This window comes from Hippocampus bargibanti, linkage group LG01 (genome assembly GCF_051943395.1).
Source record: "Hippocampus bargibanti isolate YZ-2025 linkage group LG01, ASM5194339v1, whole genome shotgun sequence".
Classification (NCBI taxonomy): Eukaryota; Metazoa; Chordata; class Actinopteri; order Syngnathiformes; family Syngnathidae; genus Hippocampus; species Hippocampus bargibanti.
Genome location: NC_142734.1, coordinates 8980552 through 8994493, shown reverse-complemented (window position 1 = coordinate 8994493; position 13942 = coordinate 8980552). Strand labels below are relative to the sequence as shown.

General features: G+C 41.7%; 1 protein-coding gene across 10 annotated transcripts in view; it reads right to left on the bottom strand.

Moving 5' to 3' along the window:
• Positions 1-28: 28 nt before the first annotated feature.
• iqsec1b (IQ motif and Sec7 domain ArfGEF 1b) overlaps positions 29-13942 on the bottom strand; it is a 133435-nt gene continuing 119521 nt past the window's right edge. For 9 of the 10 annotated variants that reach the window (XM_088994430.1, XM_088994440.1, XM_088994448.1 and 6 more), the window contains 6 exons: positions 11990-12115; positions 11820-11919; positions 10033-10194; positions 8934-9110; positions 4247-4296; positions 29-3176 (listed from right to left, as the gene is read on the bottom strand). In XM_088994430.1, the coding sequence (XP_088850556.1) occupies positions 2649-3176; positions 4247-4296; positions 8934-9110; positions 10033-10194; positions 11820-11919; positions 11990-12115 (1143 nt within the window). In that variant the 3' untranslated portion in view covers positions 29-2648. The remainder of the gene's footprint in view (positions 3177-4246; positions 4297-8933; positions 9111-10032; positions 10195-11819; positions 11920-11989; positions 12116-13942) is intronic. The other variant, XM_088994510.1, reaches the window with a different exon arrangement.

Genomic DNA, 13942 nt, shown 5'->3' with positions numbered 1-13942 from the left:
GTAGAAATGACAAAAACCATTACCATAATTCATATATTTGTTTTATTTTGCGTTCTCAACATTGTCACAGTTGAAGTTTTACAATAACTGGGGTCTTACTACTCACTGTACAAACAGAATGCACACATAAATGAGGCCATTCTTGTGTTTTCCTTTTTTGTTTCTCCTTTTTTTTTTTTTTTGATGAGTCTCACACCAGACTAAACAGCTTGCGGCAAGATGCATTTGTCTGGTATGTATGTGTGTGTGTTTGCACTGAAAGTGGGTGATGGAAATGGCAGCGAACTTTTCTAACAGTCTGCTTTTGATTTCTACAGCAAATGTCAGTTCCCGAGACAATAGATATGTTGAGCCCTCACTCATTCCATGAGGTGATGTTTGTACATCCTGATCAAAACTGCAGATATCAGAATAAAGTATGGATCATATTCACAATATATACAGTATCATATAACCACCAACTTGGTCCCTTTTTCATCTCCATAAAGATAAATCCTCCTTCCAAAGCAGTTTGCACACCCAAATCTCATATTTACACAATGAAAGCCCTCAGCGAAGGAAGTGCAATGTTCTTCAGATTTCTCATGTACACACAATGGCTTTGTTGATGAAATGCATGCTGGGCTTCAATATTAACCGGCCTAACACCAAAACAACAAGAACACGCCAACATCGGCAAACTCCAAACCAAAAAACAAACAAACAAATAAAAAAAGAAAAAGAAACAAAGCCAGTTTTCTACAATTGGCTGAATTTCTCCTCGCCCATCCCACATTCAGCTCACAGTGACTTGTGATGCATCAGATCCATGCAGTGCATTTTTTGGGGTTCCTTCTCACAAAGAAATGACTGAAGACAACACACAGCAAACACGAAAAGGGACTTGAAAGCCCAAATCATAGCTGGACATCAAATGCAATCGGAAGAGACATTCAGCTTGATCGCTCCCGTCCGATATGTGACAACCTAGAAGGTCGAAAGCCTGATTGATGGCCATGGATTACTTTGTGACTCTTAATATACATATACAACCTGAATATTGGAACAAATTGTCGACTGTCACCAACGTGCACACCAGAATAGACTCTTATTTGTTGAATGTACAAAGTTATTCTTTACATACTCCAAGTTTTTTTTGTTCACTTTACATTGCTGCAGTATAACTGCATTTATTGAAACAAAACAAGTTATTTTATGTGCTTGTCCAGCAAAATATATCTGCTCCGCCCAAGAAGTATTCTTTTAATAAAATATATACACACATTCTTTCTCTCTATAGTCCCCTTGTCGGTATTAATATACTGTATTCCTAAATGGATGGGGGAAATGTTTATCTATCACCTGTATTTCATTCTGAATAACTTGCTCTCAGTACAAGTCTGCATTTGGGAACATGATTGCACTTAAACTTGCTATGGTAACACTGATTTGTTATACAATGTGCAGAGGACAATCTCACATCAATGACAGTACATGCAAAAAAAAAAAAAAATCACTAGACATTCCACCGGGCTCTGAGCCTTGCAGCGATCCTTAATTTAGACTGAGAGGGGTAAAAAAACAAAAAAACAAAATAAATAACAAACTGCACAAATCTTAGGGACACTTTGCTTGTTCCTAATCGGTACAAAGATATTGCACATTTGATACAAAAACAAAAGACGGATTTCAGTCACTCAACAAAACTTATCAGTGGGGGGTAAAAGTAGAAAAGGAAAAAAAATAGCATAAAGGATTTCTAGTTGGAATTAACGAGTGTTGCGTGCATTTTTTTTCAACAATCGCCTCCGTGAAAAATCAACATTTTTGAGCTGTCACGACAAAGTGGTGCAGTCGACAAGAAGAGTCCATGTTGTGCCTTTGCAACAGCTGCCATCTCAAAGCTCCTTCGCTTCCCTTTGGAAAGGCCAAGATAGGCTGATTCACCGCTTCTGCATCGACAAGCTCGCTACCCCCGGAGTCAGTATAATACTGATACTTTTTGTTGATAATAATGGATTGTAAGTATAATCTTACAAATGACGCACAATATACTGTACAGGAAGTCTTGACTAAATAGATTATGTGTTAATAATTGGCACATTTATGTATGAGCGCTAGGAGACAACATCTACAGCTGTCATCTACAGTAAATACAGCACTAGAACTAATATGACTTGGACGTCGCTTCGCCCCGTCCTCCCGTTTTGAGTCAAATGTATATAGCTTGATTACATGTGAGGCGAGGACGAAGAGCGTCCGTGGGACATGCAAAGTGAAAAAGCTGAGCATGGCAATGCCCCATCATTGACGTGCCAAGGGTGTCAATTCTCCAGATTATTTTGGGTGGGGGATTGACAGCCCGGCGATGCAACAACAAAGGGCATCTCCCTGCGCAGATCCATCCGCCACCACTGAACGCTGGTGAGGGGGGAGAGTCAGAAAGGGGCAAACTCGGAATCAAACAAGCTATTAATAAAGGCCCCTGGTGGGATAGTTGTGGTCCAATTGTCCATCCTGCTTCTTCGTCGGATGTGGAGATGAAAGAGTGCCTGCAGGTAGGTTATCATGGCAGGAGCAGTAAAACACAGTGGACAGGCAGTAAAGCCGCGCCGTCAATCAGTCAGTCACTTTGGTGTCAGAAACAATCCTTCTTCGCTGCCACGTCATCACACGACGGTGCTGATGCCACTGTGTTTACTTTTGGGTCCGCCGGGGGTGATGCCTGCTTGCTGGCTACTGTGGTGGTGGGGAGCGTGTTGCGAATGGGAGCCGTGAAGCGGATGCTGGCTGTAGTGGCTGTGCTGGGCGTGCGAATGCGAGGAGTAGGCGGGGTGCTTGTGGTACTGCGTGTGCGGTGGCGGATGGTAGTGGTGGTGGTGGTGGTAAGGCGGCGGGTTCTGAGGGACTTGGCAGTACTGCGGGTGGTGGCCGTGGTGCGGCGGCGGCACGCCGTGCACCGCCTGCGCCGTGTGGTGCAGGTTGGTCGGGTGAGGCTTGTGGGAGATGAGTGTGGGGTGACCCGGCGGCGGGTAAGGCCCGTGGCTTTGGGAGGGCGGTTTGCCCCTCTTGCTGCCAAACAGCGAGCCCAGGATGGAGGTGGAGGCCGAGGTGGGGAGGGAGGGATGCTCGCGTGAGGCGCCCTCACGCGGGGTGGCGGCTCTTCGGCGCGTGTGCGGGCTGCTAATGATGGACCCCTGCGGAGGATAAAAGCCATAACACGGTCGTCAGACATGAAACACATCGTCATCGACTGTTTTGGGCTTTTATTAATTCAAGTAGAAAAATGTTCTTGGGCATGCAAATGACAAACTGAATGTCTTCATGGTGTGCGGCAGAAATTGTGCCAACTCAGGGTTGAGTGGTCAAAGTTGACTTTCCAAATGTCACCGTGTCACGAGAGGATGTGTGGCAGAGTCACACATGCATCTTTGTTTAAGTAAAGAGAGAGCACCGCTCGTACGCATGCAAAGGACGTAACAGACGAGCTCATCATTCACAGTTTTAGCATTTTGGATCAACGTGACAAAGGGCGGGGCACTTGACTGCTGTTGTCTGTCAATAAATACGCACGCATGAACTCGCATCCTCTGACTCATGCTTCAGCTCAGGCTCAAGGAGACCACGTGATGCCTTTGAAAGCAGAATGTCGTTTCTTAGGCTCCCACGTGTGAACATAACACGGGAACTCACAGGAAAATGGTTGCGAGCGACAGATCAGTGAATGAAATCCACATCATTATTAGTCTCGTAGATTTCACACTGCGAAAGCCCCATGATTGCAGCCTTCCGCATATGTGACTGAGAAATTGTGGGTAAGGAGAGCTCTAGACAGCGAGAGAGTCTACAAAAGATTAACTGGCATCTTACTCAGCTACCCGCCTGTGAGAAGAGCAACTAAATAAAAACGGCTTGGATGGGAGTGAATGAAAAGACAGAGACAGGCGACAAGAAACGGATTAGTCGAACCATGCTTTTGCTGAGGATATGACTTTTGGTCAAATGGTACAACCAAACTGTGGCTGTTTGACTTCCGAAAAAAAACGGGGCGGGACCAGAGGCAGGCAACCCAGGCATGCACACTACACGGAGGCAAGCAGGTCAATATAAGTCATCCCAGGAAGGGAAAAAAATGCATGATCCAAACAAATGGACTGAGTCTATGAAGCAAAGAAAGGTGTCAGACCCAAAAAAATGAAATGGCGTGTTTTCACAGTGCACATCATCACACGAAGAGTAGCTTGGAGACCAGCTGCTTCCAACTTACTTCCATATTGCTGTCTAGTGATCCTGCACTGCTGCGACGCCCCCGCTTGCCTGCCCGAGACATGCAATACCACAGATTAGAGATGGACAGCGACTGCTGGAGCAAACTGCAGACATTTAGGCTGCCTGCCACTCCAGTAGGGGGCAGTGCGACGTATTGTGACTGTGAGTAAGGCCCCAGTATGGGCGGGAAGTGGCTGAATGCTTGATACGCTGGTCGTTTCTCAATAGGCCTGGTTGTGTACTTGAGAAACATTGGACCAAGACCCGTGTTGTATTCCAATTCAAAGTCAAAGTCGAGATCCTTTAAGGACCAGGATCTTTGTGTCGACTCGTGTGGTGGGGGAGTTCAAATCGGCCGCTAACTCGACATTGCATTTCGCAAGTATTGCGGTGGTCTAAATGGCTGCTCTCAGAAATCATTCTTTCGATCGGTTAATTTCCTTTCAACTTTGGGAATTGAGAAACAGCCACAAAGCGCCTCATCTGTACTGAATTTAAAGCGCATTTCTGACTACATGTTGCAGATTCAGCTGTGGTTAAAGCGCTATATAAACCAATATGTATTGTATTGTATTTACGGGCCCAGTTAATTCGTAGCCAAATACATTTGAACAGGATTGGATGATCAGCCCCGCCGCCACCCAAAAACGTTTCTCGCAGGGTACCAACTTCCCCCCAAGCTGTCTTAAACGTGACAAGCTTTCAAGTCCCAAATGACCAAAACAGCCTCAGTGACAGTCACAAAGGAGGGGATACATCCAAAGCAATACAGTGGCTGTTACACATGGGATGTACAGGCATAGAGAGGACTGAGGGCTGCCGGTAGGCACACTCAGCCAATGACAAATGACTGGTAATTACACATAAACAGGAAAATACCTGATGTGTATGGAAGGAACGGTAAATATACATGGAATGTAGTATGGCAGGAAAAGAAATAAAGGAATAAAGCAACATCCTGCATAGAAAACCAGGGCGGAAGGAGAAAACCTGTAGATCATGGGTGTCAAAGTCATTTTTTGCCACGGGCCACATTGTAGTTATGGTTTCCTCTCGAGGGCCGTTATGAATTTGGGGAAGCTATTAGAATGTTTACTCCCCTCCACATATTACATATAGAGCGCACAACAAATTAATGAATAACTAGTTTTCAAATCTGAAGTCAAGAATAATGACTGTTATTGTGGTTTACAACCAAAAATATGAAATTTTGGTCAGGATTTTAGCAAGCATCATGGAATTTCACAAGTTTGATTTGCTTTCGCGGGCCGAAAAAAATGATGTGGTGGGCCGGATTTGGCCCCCGGGCCTCAACTTTGACACCTCTGCTGTAGATTGATGATCACTTTGCATCACATCTTAACTCGTGCACTGCCATTCATACATTTTTTTCAGGAATGGAAAATATGACGTAGAGCGCCATTCCCGAATTTGTTCGGGTTTTGTTTTTTTCTGGCAAAGTTTCTTTTTCTTTTCCACAAGGAGGCAGCATTTCCCTCTTTTCCACATTCACGCTTTGTTCCAGCTTCAGCTGTTAAACAATTTTAAGAGTGAGACAGACCCTGGATCGGATTTCGTTTAGTTATCATGAGAATCTCTTGATAACACATAGCTTTTTTTTTTCAACCGTTAGTGGAAGAAGTGAATCGTTGCGGCAAAGACTGAGCAGTCGTATTATTTGTCCTCCAATCGCAAGCCATGACTAAATCTTGTCACAGTACAATAGAACGGCAGCCATCAGGGCATATTTGATTGTGTGAGAAATACACAAGCGGAAATGGGGACCCGATTGCTCGCAAAACTATCATGACGATGTGCTTGGATGGAGCAAAAATGTAAAGATGTGTATACGAAAAAGAAAGTGAACATGAATGAATCTGCTCCTCATCTCATGGTCAGTGGCAGGGGCTGCCTGACCATTTCATTCATCACAGTAGAAATGAGTGAGAAAAAAAGCAACTAACTAATTGTAAAAGTTTGAAAAAAGCAGGCTTGACTTCACTCTGTTTTTATGGCTACAGAACTATGACTCATGAGATGAGGTCATGACTATAAACAAAGCATTCATAATTTCTAAAAAGAAAGGAGCCACAAAGATTATGGGTCTCTTGCTTGCTCCCAGAAGATTTTAATCCGCGACAAATTGCTGGTTTTAACCATCAAAGTCATTAATTTTCAAATATATCCAAAGTCTACTTTACACCGAGCAACATCATTGAAACCTACTGCAGAGAAAAACAACAGACACTTCACTACACACCAAACGATTGAGCACTCCACACCTAACAATGCAACTGCCACTCAAACTCGGTTAGCAAATCACTATAACACGGCAAATTTGTCAAGGAAGAGGAAACTAGCGAAAATTAGACAATGTGATGATTTTGAGAGGATGTTGGCAAGAATTGTTTGCCCCATTGACGATCTGAACTCAGCAACAGTCTCCTCATACTTTGCATTCTACAGTCTGAATATAGTTGTGTACTTATGTATAAGTGTAAAAATATATAGTATACATACACATACACATACACATACACATACACAGTGTACATACAGACACACATACTGTACATGTAAATACGTACATACATTTAATACGCACGTACAGTACTCTAAATACAAATCTCAAATCTAATAAAATTTGCAAAGGTGGGATGCTATGTAAAAATATATGATACAGAAACCTTATTCCCAAGATTAAATACCGTATTTTCCGGTGTATAAGGCACACTGGAGTATAAGGCGCACCCCCATTGAATGTTGTATTTTCAAACGTTTTCCATATAAAAGGTGAACCGGAGTATAAGGCGCACCCCCAATGAATGATGTATTTTCAAACCTTTTCCATTTATAAGGTGCACCCAGGTGCACCCAAAATGAATGAAAAATCATTTTCCAAATATAATATATAAATATATAAAAGTTTTCCAAATACTGTATAAGGCACACCAGATTATAAGGCGCTACTGTAGAGGCTGCGGTTATGCACGACTTCTTCTACAGGGGGACATTGAGTTGGTGGCTGCTAACAGTAGTTGTGAGACCTGTTGGGGCTCAATATTACTTCACATAAAAGGCGCACCTACGTATAAGGCGCAGGGTCATCTTTTGAACAAAATCAAGGCTTTTGGGTGCACCTTATAAACTGGAAAATATGGTAATCTTGAATTTGACATTTACAAAAAAAATCTGGGACGGAGGCTGGCAAAGTAGAGGAAATAACACCTGAAATTCTACATGTCAATAGGCTAATTGGGAACAGGTGGGTGCCAAGACGGGGTGTAAAAGGAGCTTTCTTGAATTACTCAGTCATTCACATGCAATGATGGGGCAAGGTTCACCTCTTTGTGAACAACGGCCTGAAAAAATAGTGAAACATTTTCGGATTATGTGCCTCAGCGTACAATCGAAGAAATTTAGAGATTTCATTTTCTGTGGTCCAAAATATCATCAAACCAGTCAACTAGGAAATACCTCTGCATTCAAGCGAGAACCAGAGCAAGTAAGATCTAAGATCACCATTGAAGGCCCGTGACATTTAAGTACTTAGGCGCCACTGCATTAAAAAGTGGCACTGTTGTGTGAAGGGTATTGCTGCATAGGCTCAGGAACACTAAGAAAATTCTTCTCACTGATCCAAGTTTTTTGTTACATTGACAAATGCAAGTAAAAAGTTGACCACAGCAAAGCAAAAGCCATTTTTCAACAGCGCACAATAACGCTGCCAGTTTCTGTGGGCCCAAGTGCATCCGAGATAGATTGACACAAAGTGGAAAAGCGTGCTGTGGTCTGACGAGTCCATATTTCAAATTGTTTTTAGAAATGATGGACGTTGTCTTCTACCTGCCAAAGAAGAAAAGTACCATACCTAATAGCCATCAGTGTGAAGTTCAAAAGCCAGCGTTTGTGATGGTACGAGAGTTTGTTAGTGCGCGCGGCTTGGAATTGAAGCGGATTTACGTGGGACAGGAGATGTGAGACAGTCTGTTTTTGTCAATGGATGCTACAGCTTAGAAAGGCCCAGTAGTCGAGTGGTTAGCACAGCGGCTTCACAGTGCAGAGGTTACCGGTAGCGTCATAAATTTTGTTAGTTTCTTTTGAATCTTTTTTCTGGGGCTGAGGTTCTGTGCATCTACTTTGGAAAATGATATGCAAATGCACAACCTTATAACACTCATGAAAAACGGAAGCACGAAGCAGGGTTCTGATTGGCTGCCGTGCCGAGTATGCAAATTGCCAAACGAACCAAAATTCAGACATTTCCAAACCGAATGAAGATTTCGAAATCGGAATAATTTATTTTGATTTCAACATTTTCGTTCAAACGTTTGCTTTATTAAATAAAGCAAACGTTTGATTAGAAAAAAAAAATCTCTTTTTTTTCTTGAAGAAGTTGTCGGCCACCCGGGCTGAGACGTTTTGTATGTTGTCTGCCCGACGGAAATGTTGAACGCCCCAGGCATTAGGGCAGACACTATTTCAGACACCGTATAGTCTTTTGTCACCAAAGGTCCTCCGACACATATGTAGAAAATCAAAATAGTCAATGGGTGGGAGATTGGACTTAAAGGTGAGGAGGCTCTAAATCCAATGTAGCGTGCAATGAAAGAACATTTTGCTATCACGGATAAGTGATCTACTTAACATCTGGAAATGACAAAGGTGCGCTCGCTGGGTGGTACCTGCTTCAGAGAGATCTCGCAGGGAGCTGCTGAGGGCGCTCCTCTTGAGACCTTCGCCCATGGCATAGGTGTCATCCAGACTTGCACGATTCATGCTGCCATTCCCAGTTTCTTTCTTCAAGCCGGAGCTCTGCGACATGCTGGGTCTCACCACCCCCTTTTGCTTCTCAAGCTCGGCTGTGAAAAAGGTCCCAAAAATGCCTGAGCTAAATGCTTGGTGGCTTGCATACTCACATAATCAATTATTCAAATGCATTTGCAACATGTTTTTGAAAATGTCAACGCCAGAATCAACATGTGTGATTTTGTTACAATTGAAGCATTAAAGGACAACCGACATCACTTTTTTGTTTCCGAACTGACATCAGAAACACGTTTTAGAGCATCTAAAATACCCAAAACACGCAGTATGATATTTTTAGTCAAAATCAAAAGAGAATCAAAACAATGGCTTTAGATTAGGAGAATATGCTTTCTTGTTACTCATCCAGTTATTAATATGATTCAAATAGTTCTGAAGAGGAAAGCATACATGTTTGCAATCGATTAAAGAATTTATTCCGTGCCATTTTGAGGCAATAGGGGGGGAAAATGTAGCACTAAAAAAGAGGCAGAAAATGGCGACAAAGCTCCGTGTAAGGAATTAATCAACCCGTTTCCACAGGCTGATTAATTCCTTTAAGAGGGCGACAGGCTTTGTCGCCCTCTTCTGCCTCTTTTTGGTGCAACACGAAATTTTCAGACCAAACAAGTACAGCAAAATGCATTAACGTGATGGAAGGACTGCTACAATGTGTCCTTTTTTCCTTCAGTGACGTAGGGTGAGGACTCGTTACTCAAAAACAAGACTTCCGGAATATTCAGCGCGAGTCTTAAAACGTAAAATATAGCTATATGCGGTGGAATCTTTGTAAAATACGCTTAGTAGAAGTCATTTGAAGCCATTTTACAAATTATGGACACAACTTGTCCGGAGACGTCGGTTGTCCTTTAACTCCAGAAGAAAAAAAAAGTTCCCTTCTGGCAGCAATCATGTGAGGTTGGTAAGAGAAAGAGGCGAGAGTGGGGGGAAGGAGAGTGAAAAAAACCGGCAGCTCACATTCTATTCTGTATTTCTCCATTTCCTGAACCTCAGCAATGGACTCTCGCAGATCGTCTGTGAACTTTTTGCGGTCCTGGGGGTTGGGCGCATTAAAGTTGATGAGGACTTTGATGTCCGCACCTGGGATGGCTGATGTAAGTCTGATTCCATTTGGGTAATCTGCAGAGATGAGACACAATCCATCCTTGATTTAAACTGAGTGGACTCAAAGTTGAAAAACGGTTGGTACGACCACTGTCACATAGGACCATTGTAAAAGAACAAACTCTTTTAGCTTTTTTAATTTTTGAAACTCACAAAGGTGAACATGAAAAGGTGAAATTAGTTTGATATTTATTCCTCATTCATACAGAAAACAATTAGAGAGCTTCCTGAATGTACACCAAAGTACTTCTAATGCTCAATATGTTTTATTCTTACGGCAAATCTAAAGGACTGTTTCTCATAACCTTATTCGGATCAGACAGCCATTTGGTGAAAAGGACATTTCACAAGACACCACTTAAACAAAAACAGCAAAATAATGATCTCATCTCAATTTAATGAATGACTTTTTATGTTATAGGAATGGCAACATATGTGTACTTTCTGAAGTTGAGTGGAGCATTTCATTGGTTTGTCTGTCACCTGACATTGCTGGCTTCGACAGATAAACGTGTGGATAAATAATAATTCTGTCATTGAATAATAGAATACTGTAAAAATTGTTCCATAAAAAGAGCCCAAATTAGGGCTGGGAGTGATTATACACAGGTGACACCCCAAAAAAGGCATTAAGCAATAAAAGTTCATGCTATGCATTTCACGTCAATGTGTTAAAAAGGCCTTCAAATAAACCTCACCCAAAATGCAGACATCTGTTCCTTGGTTAACCTTTATTTTGAAGTTGTACCTAGAAACGCGTTACTGCATAACAGCTGTATAACACTTTTTCCAGACTCTGAGTCAATGCCATCACAAACTATTGCTACTTGGTCCAGATTTAGGGATTCAACGGCTTCCCAAAAGAATGTTCAATGGCTTATGCCCTCCTTGGGGCATACTTCTTAACAGAAGAATTGTAAGTGGCGCAGCTTGACAAAAAACGTATAATGTAATAATCAATTAACAATCCATTCTTCTTGACTTCTAATGTCAACACTTGTTATCCATCAATTTGCAGTGGATGGAATATGTTCAATATTTATATGGTTTCACAAAATTTACAGTCAATGGCCCAGCAAGGGGAACGGTATCATACCTGTCAACCTTGGCTAATAGCTGCCCTTATAAATGATTACAATTCCTGTATAAAAGTTGTCGTACGGCGTACATTTTTTGAAATAATAAAAAAACGCAAACACAAGCGGAAATACAGACAGCTTAGCGTGCATGTGCACATTATGCTTTTATCAATCCGACCGTATGCAGCGATAAAACAAAATATACAATTGGTGATTACTTTGGCTGGTTTGCCGCGATCGGCGGCAGCATTGTCGTTGGCTACCAGCAGTTGAGACCAACTGGACTTGAGCCAAAATGGTCTTTTTATGATTGGTTCACATTTTTTACCCGTTTAGAAGTTGTAATACGCCATACATTATTTGAAATTATTTTTAAAAAAAAAAACTATAAAATATGGGGAAAACGTATAAGTTGACAGGTATGTGGCCCGCGACAAACCTTATTTTGACACCCCATGTTACTGTATAGCGACACTGTGCCCCGCAAATATTAAAAACATACACTTGCAAGTGAGTGCAGCCCAGGGAAAAATAAACTCAAATCCCATCCAAACAACTTACATTGGTTTTCAAATAGCATGACTTGCATGCCATAAAGGGAGAAGGACTGCCTGAAGCTGTATGTCACAGAGTTCTTCTTCTTCTGAAAAATCTTTGTCACCTAAAAACACAAAGACTTAATGAGGTGAGAACTGGCTGGACGCTAGCAAAGAGACAAGGGTGACAAGTACCACAAGTAGGTCATTGAACAGGAATATCTCCCGCTGATGGAGGCCCAGCTTTTGGAGCTTGTTTGGATCTGGCACTTCAAAGAGACGGCAGTAACATACCAAACGGCGATGGGGCAGTGACAGAACCTTGCGAGAGAAAAAAAAGAACACAGATCAACACATCAGTGGTCACTCTAGTCCAGTGTTTTTCAAACCCTGCGCTATTGTCAGGTGTGCCGTGGGAAATAATTCATTATCTTTTATGAGTAAGAAATGCCTGCTCTGAAAAACATGCAGCAACGCTTAAAGGACAACCGACGTTTCCGGACAAGTTGTGTCCATAATTTGAAAAATCGCTTCAAATGACTTCTACTGAGCGTATTTTATAAAGATTATAATATAGCTATATTTTACGTTGTAAGACTCGCGCTGAATATTCCGGAAGACTTGTTTTTGAGTTGGTGACGAGTACTCACCCTACGTCACTGAAGGAACGCCCCTAACCGAGAAAGGACATACCTTGCACCACCTCAATGCATTTTGCGGTACGTTGTATGGTCTGAAAACTTCATGTTGATGGCGAAATTAGAAGGAAAACACATAAAGAACACGATGGTGAATCGTTGTGTTGGGCCAAGACTTCTACAGTGTATTTGACAAAACTTCCCAGGCGACAATTTCCACGGAGCTTTGTCACCATCTTCTGCCTTTTTTGGGTACTGTGAGTACTAAAGAGTTCGTCACTACATTTCTCTCCAGATGCCTCAAAATGACCGGAATAAATTCTTTAATCGATTGCAAACATGTATGCTTTCCTCTTCAGAACTATTTGAATCATATTCATAACTGGATGAGGAACAAGAAAGCATCTTTTCCGAATCGAGCAAGGCAAGACGTCTTGGCATGACACCACAAACAAGGGGGCGGGAACTTCTGAAACTGGCCACTTCATGATTCAATTTGAAGTAGTTTTTGGACACTTTAAGTCATCTTTATTGGTGTTTGGCATTTGACTAAAAATATCATACTGCGTGTTTTGGGTATTTTAGATGCTATAAAACGTTTTTCTGATGTCAGTTAGGAAACACCAAAGTGATGTTGGTTGTCCTTTAAACTGTGAAAGTAAATTTTCTGATGGAAAAAATCTGGACCAAAATGGAAGCTGGACTGCCTCAATCGACGCAGTCAGCAGGAAAAAAAAACTCATTAGATGATGTTGGATACATACAATGACTCAAGATTGGAAAAGGCATTGGAACATGAGTGCAGGAAAGAAAAACAACCAGCTGCCACACAGGAAATAAAATCAGACCCTGAGCAAGTTAAAGTTCTAGTTAACTATATTTTACTTGCCATTAAAATGAATGCACCAAATATTGGATTGATGTTGATTTAATTTATATTTATATAAGTGTTATAATATTGCATTATTTTTAATGGAAAAAAACAGTTATTGTAACTATATAACATTTCATATTTTCAGGTCGTGGTGTACCGTGGGATGTTTTCAATGAAACAAATGTGCCTTGGCTCCAAAAAGTCTGAAAACACCACTCTGGTCAAATCGCATGAATAACTCCAGATGAAAGCCAAGGACTAAACGCTGACTTGTTTTGCTTCTACCTGACATAAGAAGTAACCGTTTTGAAAGTGAGAGCAACTGGTAATTGTAAAGTGCAAACCAGTTTGGAACACACTACTCCAACAAGAAATTTCACTCAAATGACCTAGAATTATATCCCATGACCAAAAATTGCTGAGATTCGGATCATCTCAACTCATTTATGAATTTGTTCGGGAATTGAAAATATGACACCATTCGTGAATTTGTTCGGGTTTTGTTTTTTCTTGCTTGGGTGCCGAGAAAGTGCAGGCCAGACGTCTAGCATTTCCTCTTTTTTCCATGTTGGAGCTTTGTTCCAGCTTCAGCTGTTGTTAAAGTGCTAAATAAACCAAGATGTATGTATTGCATTG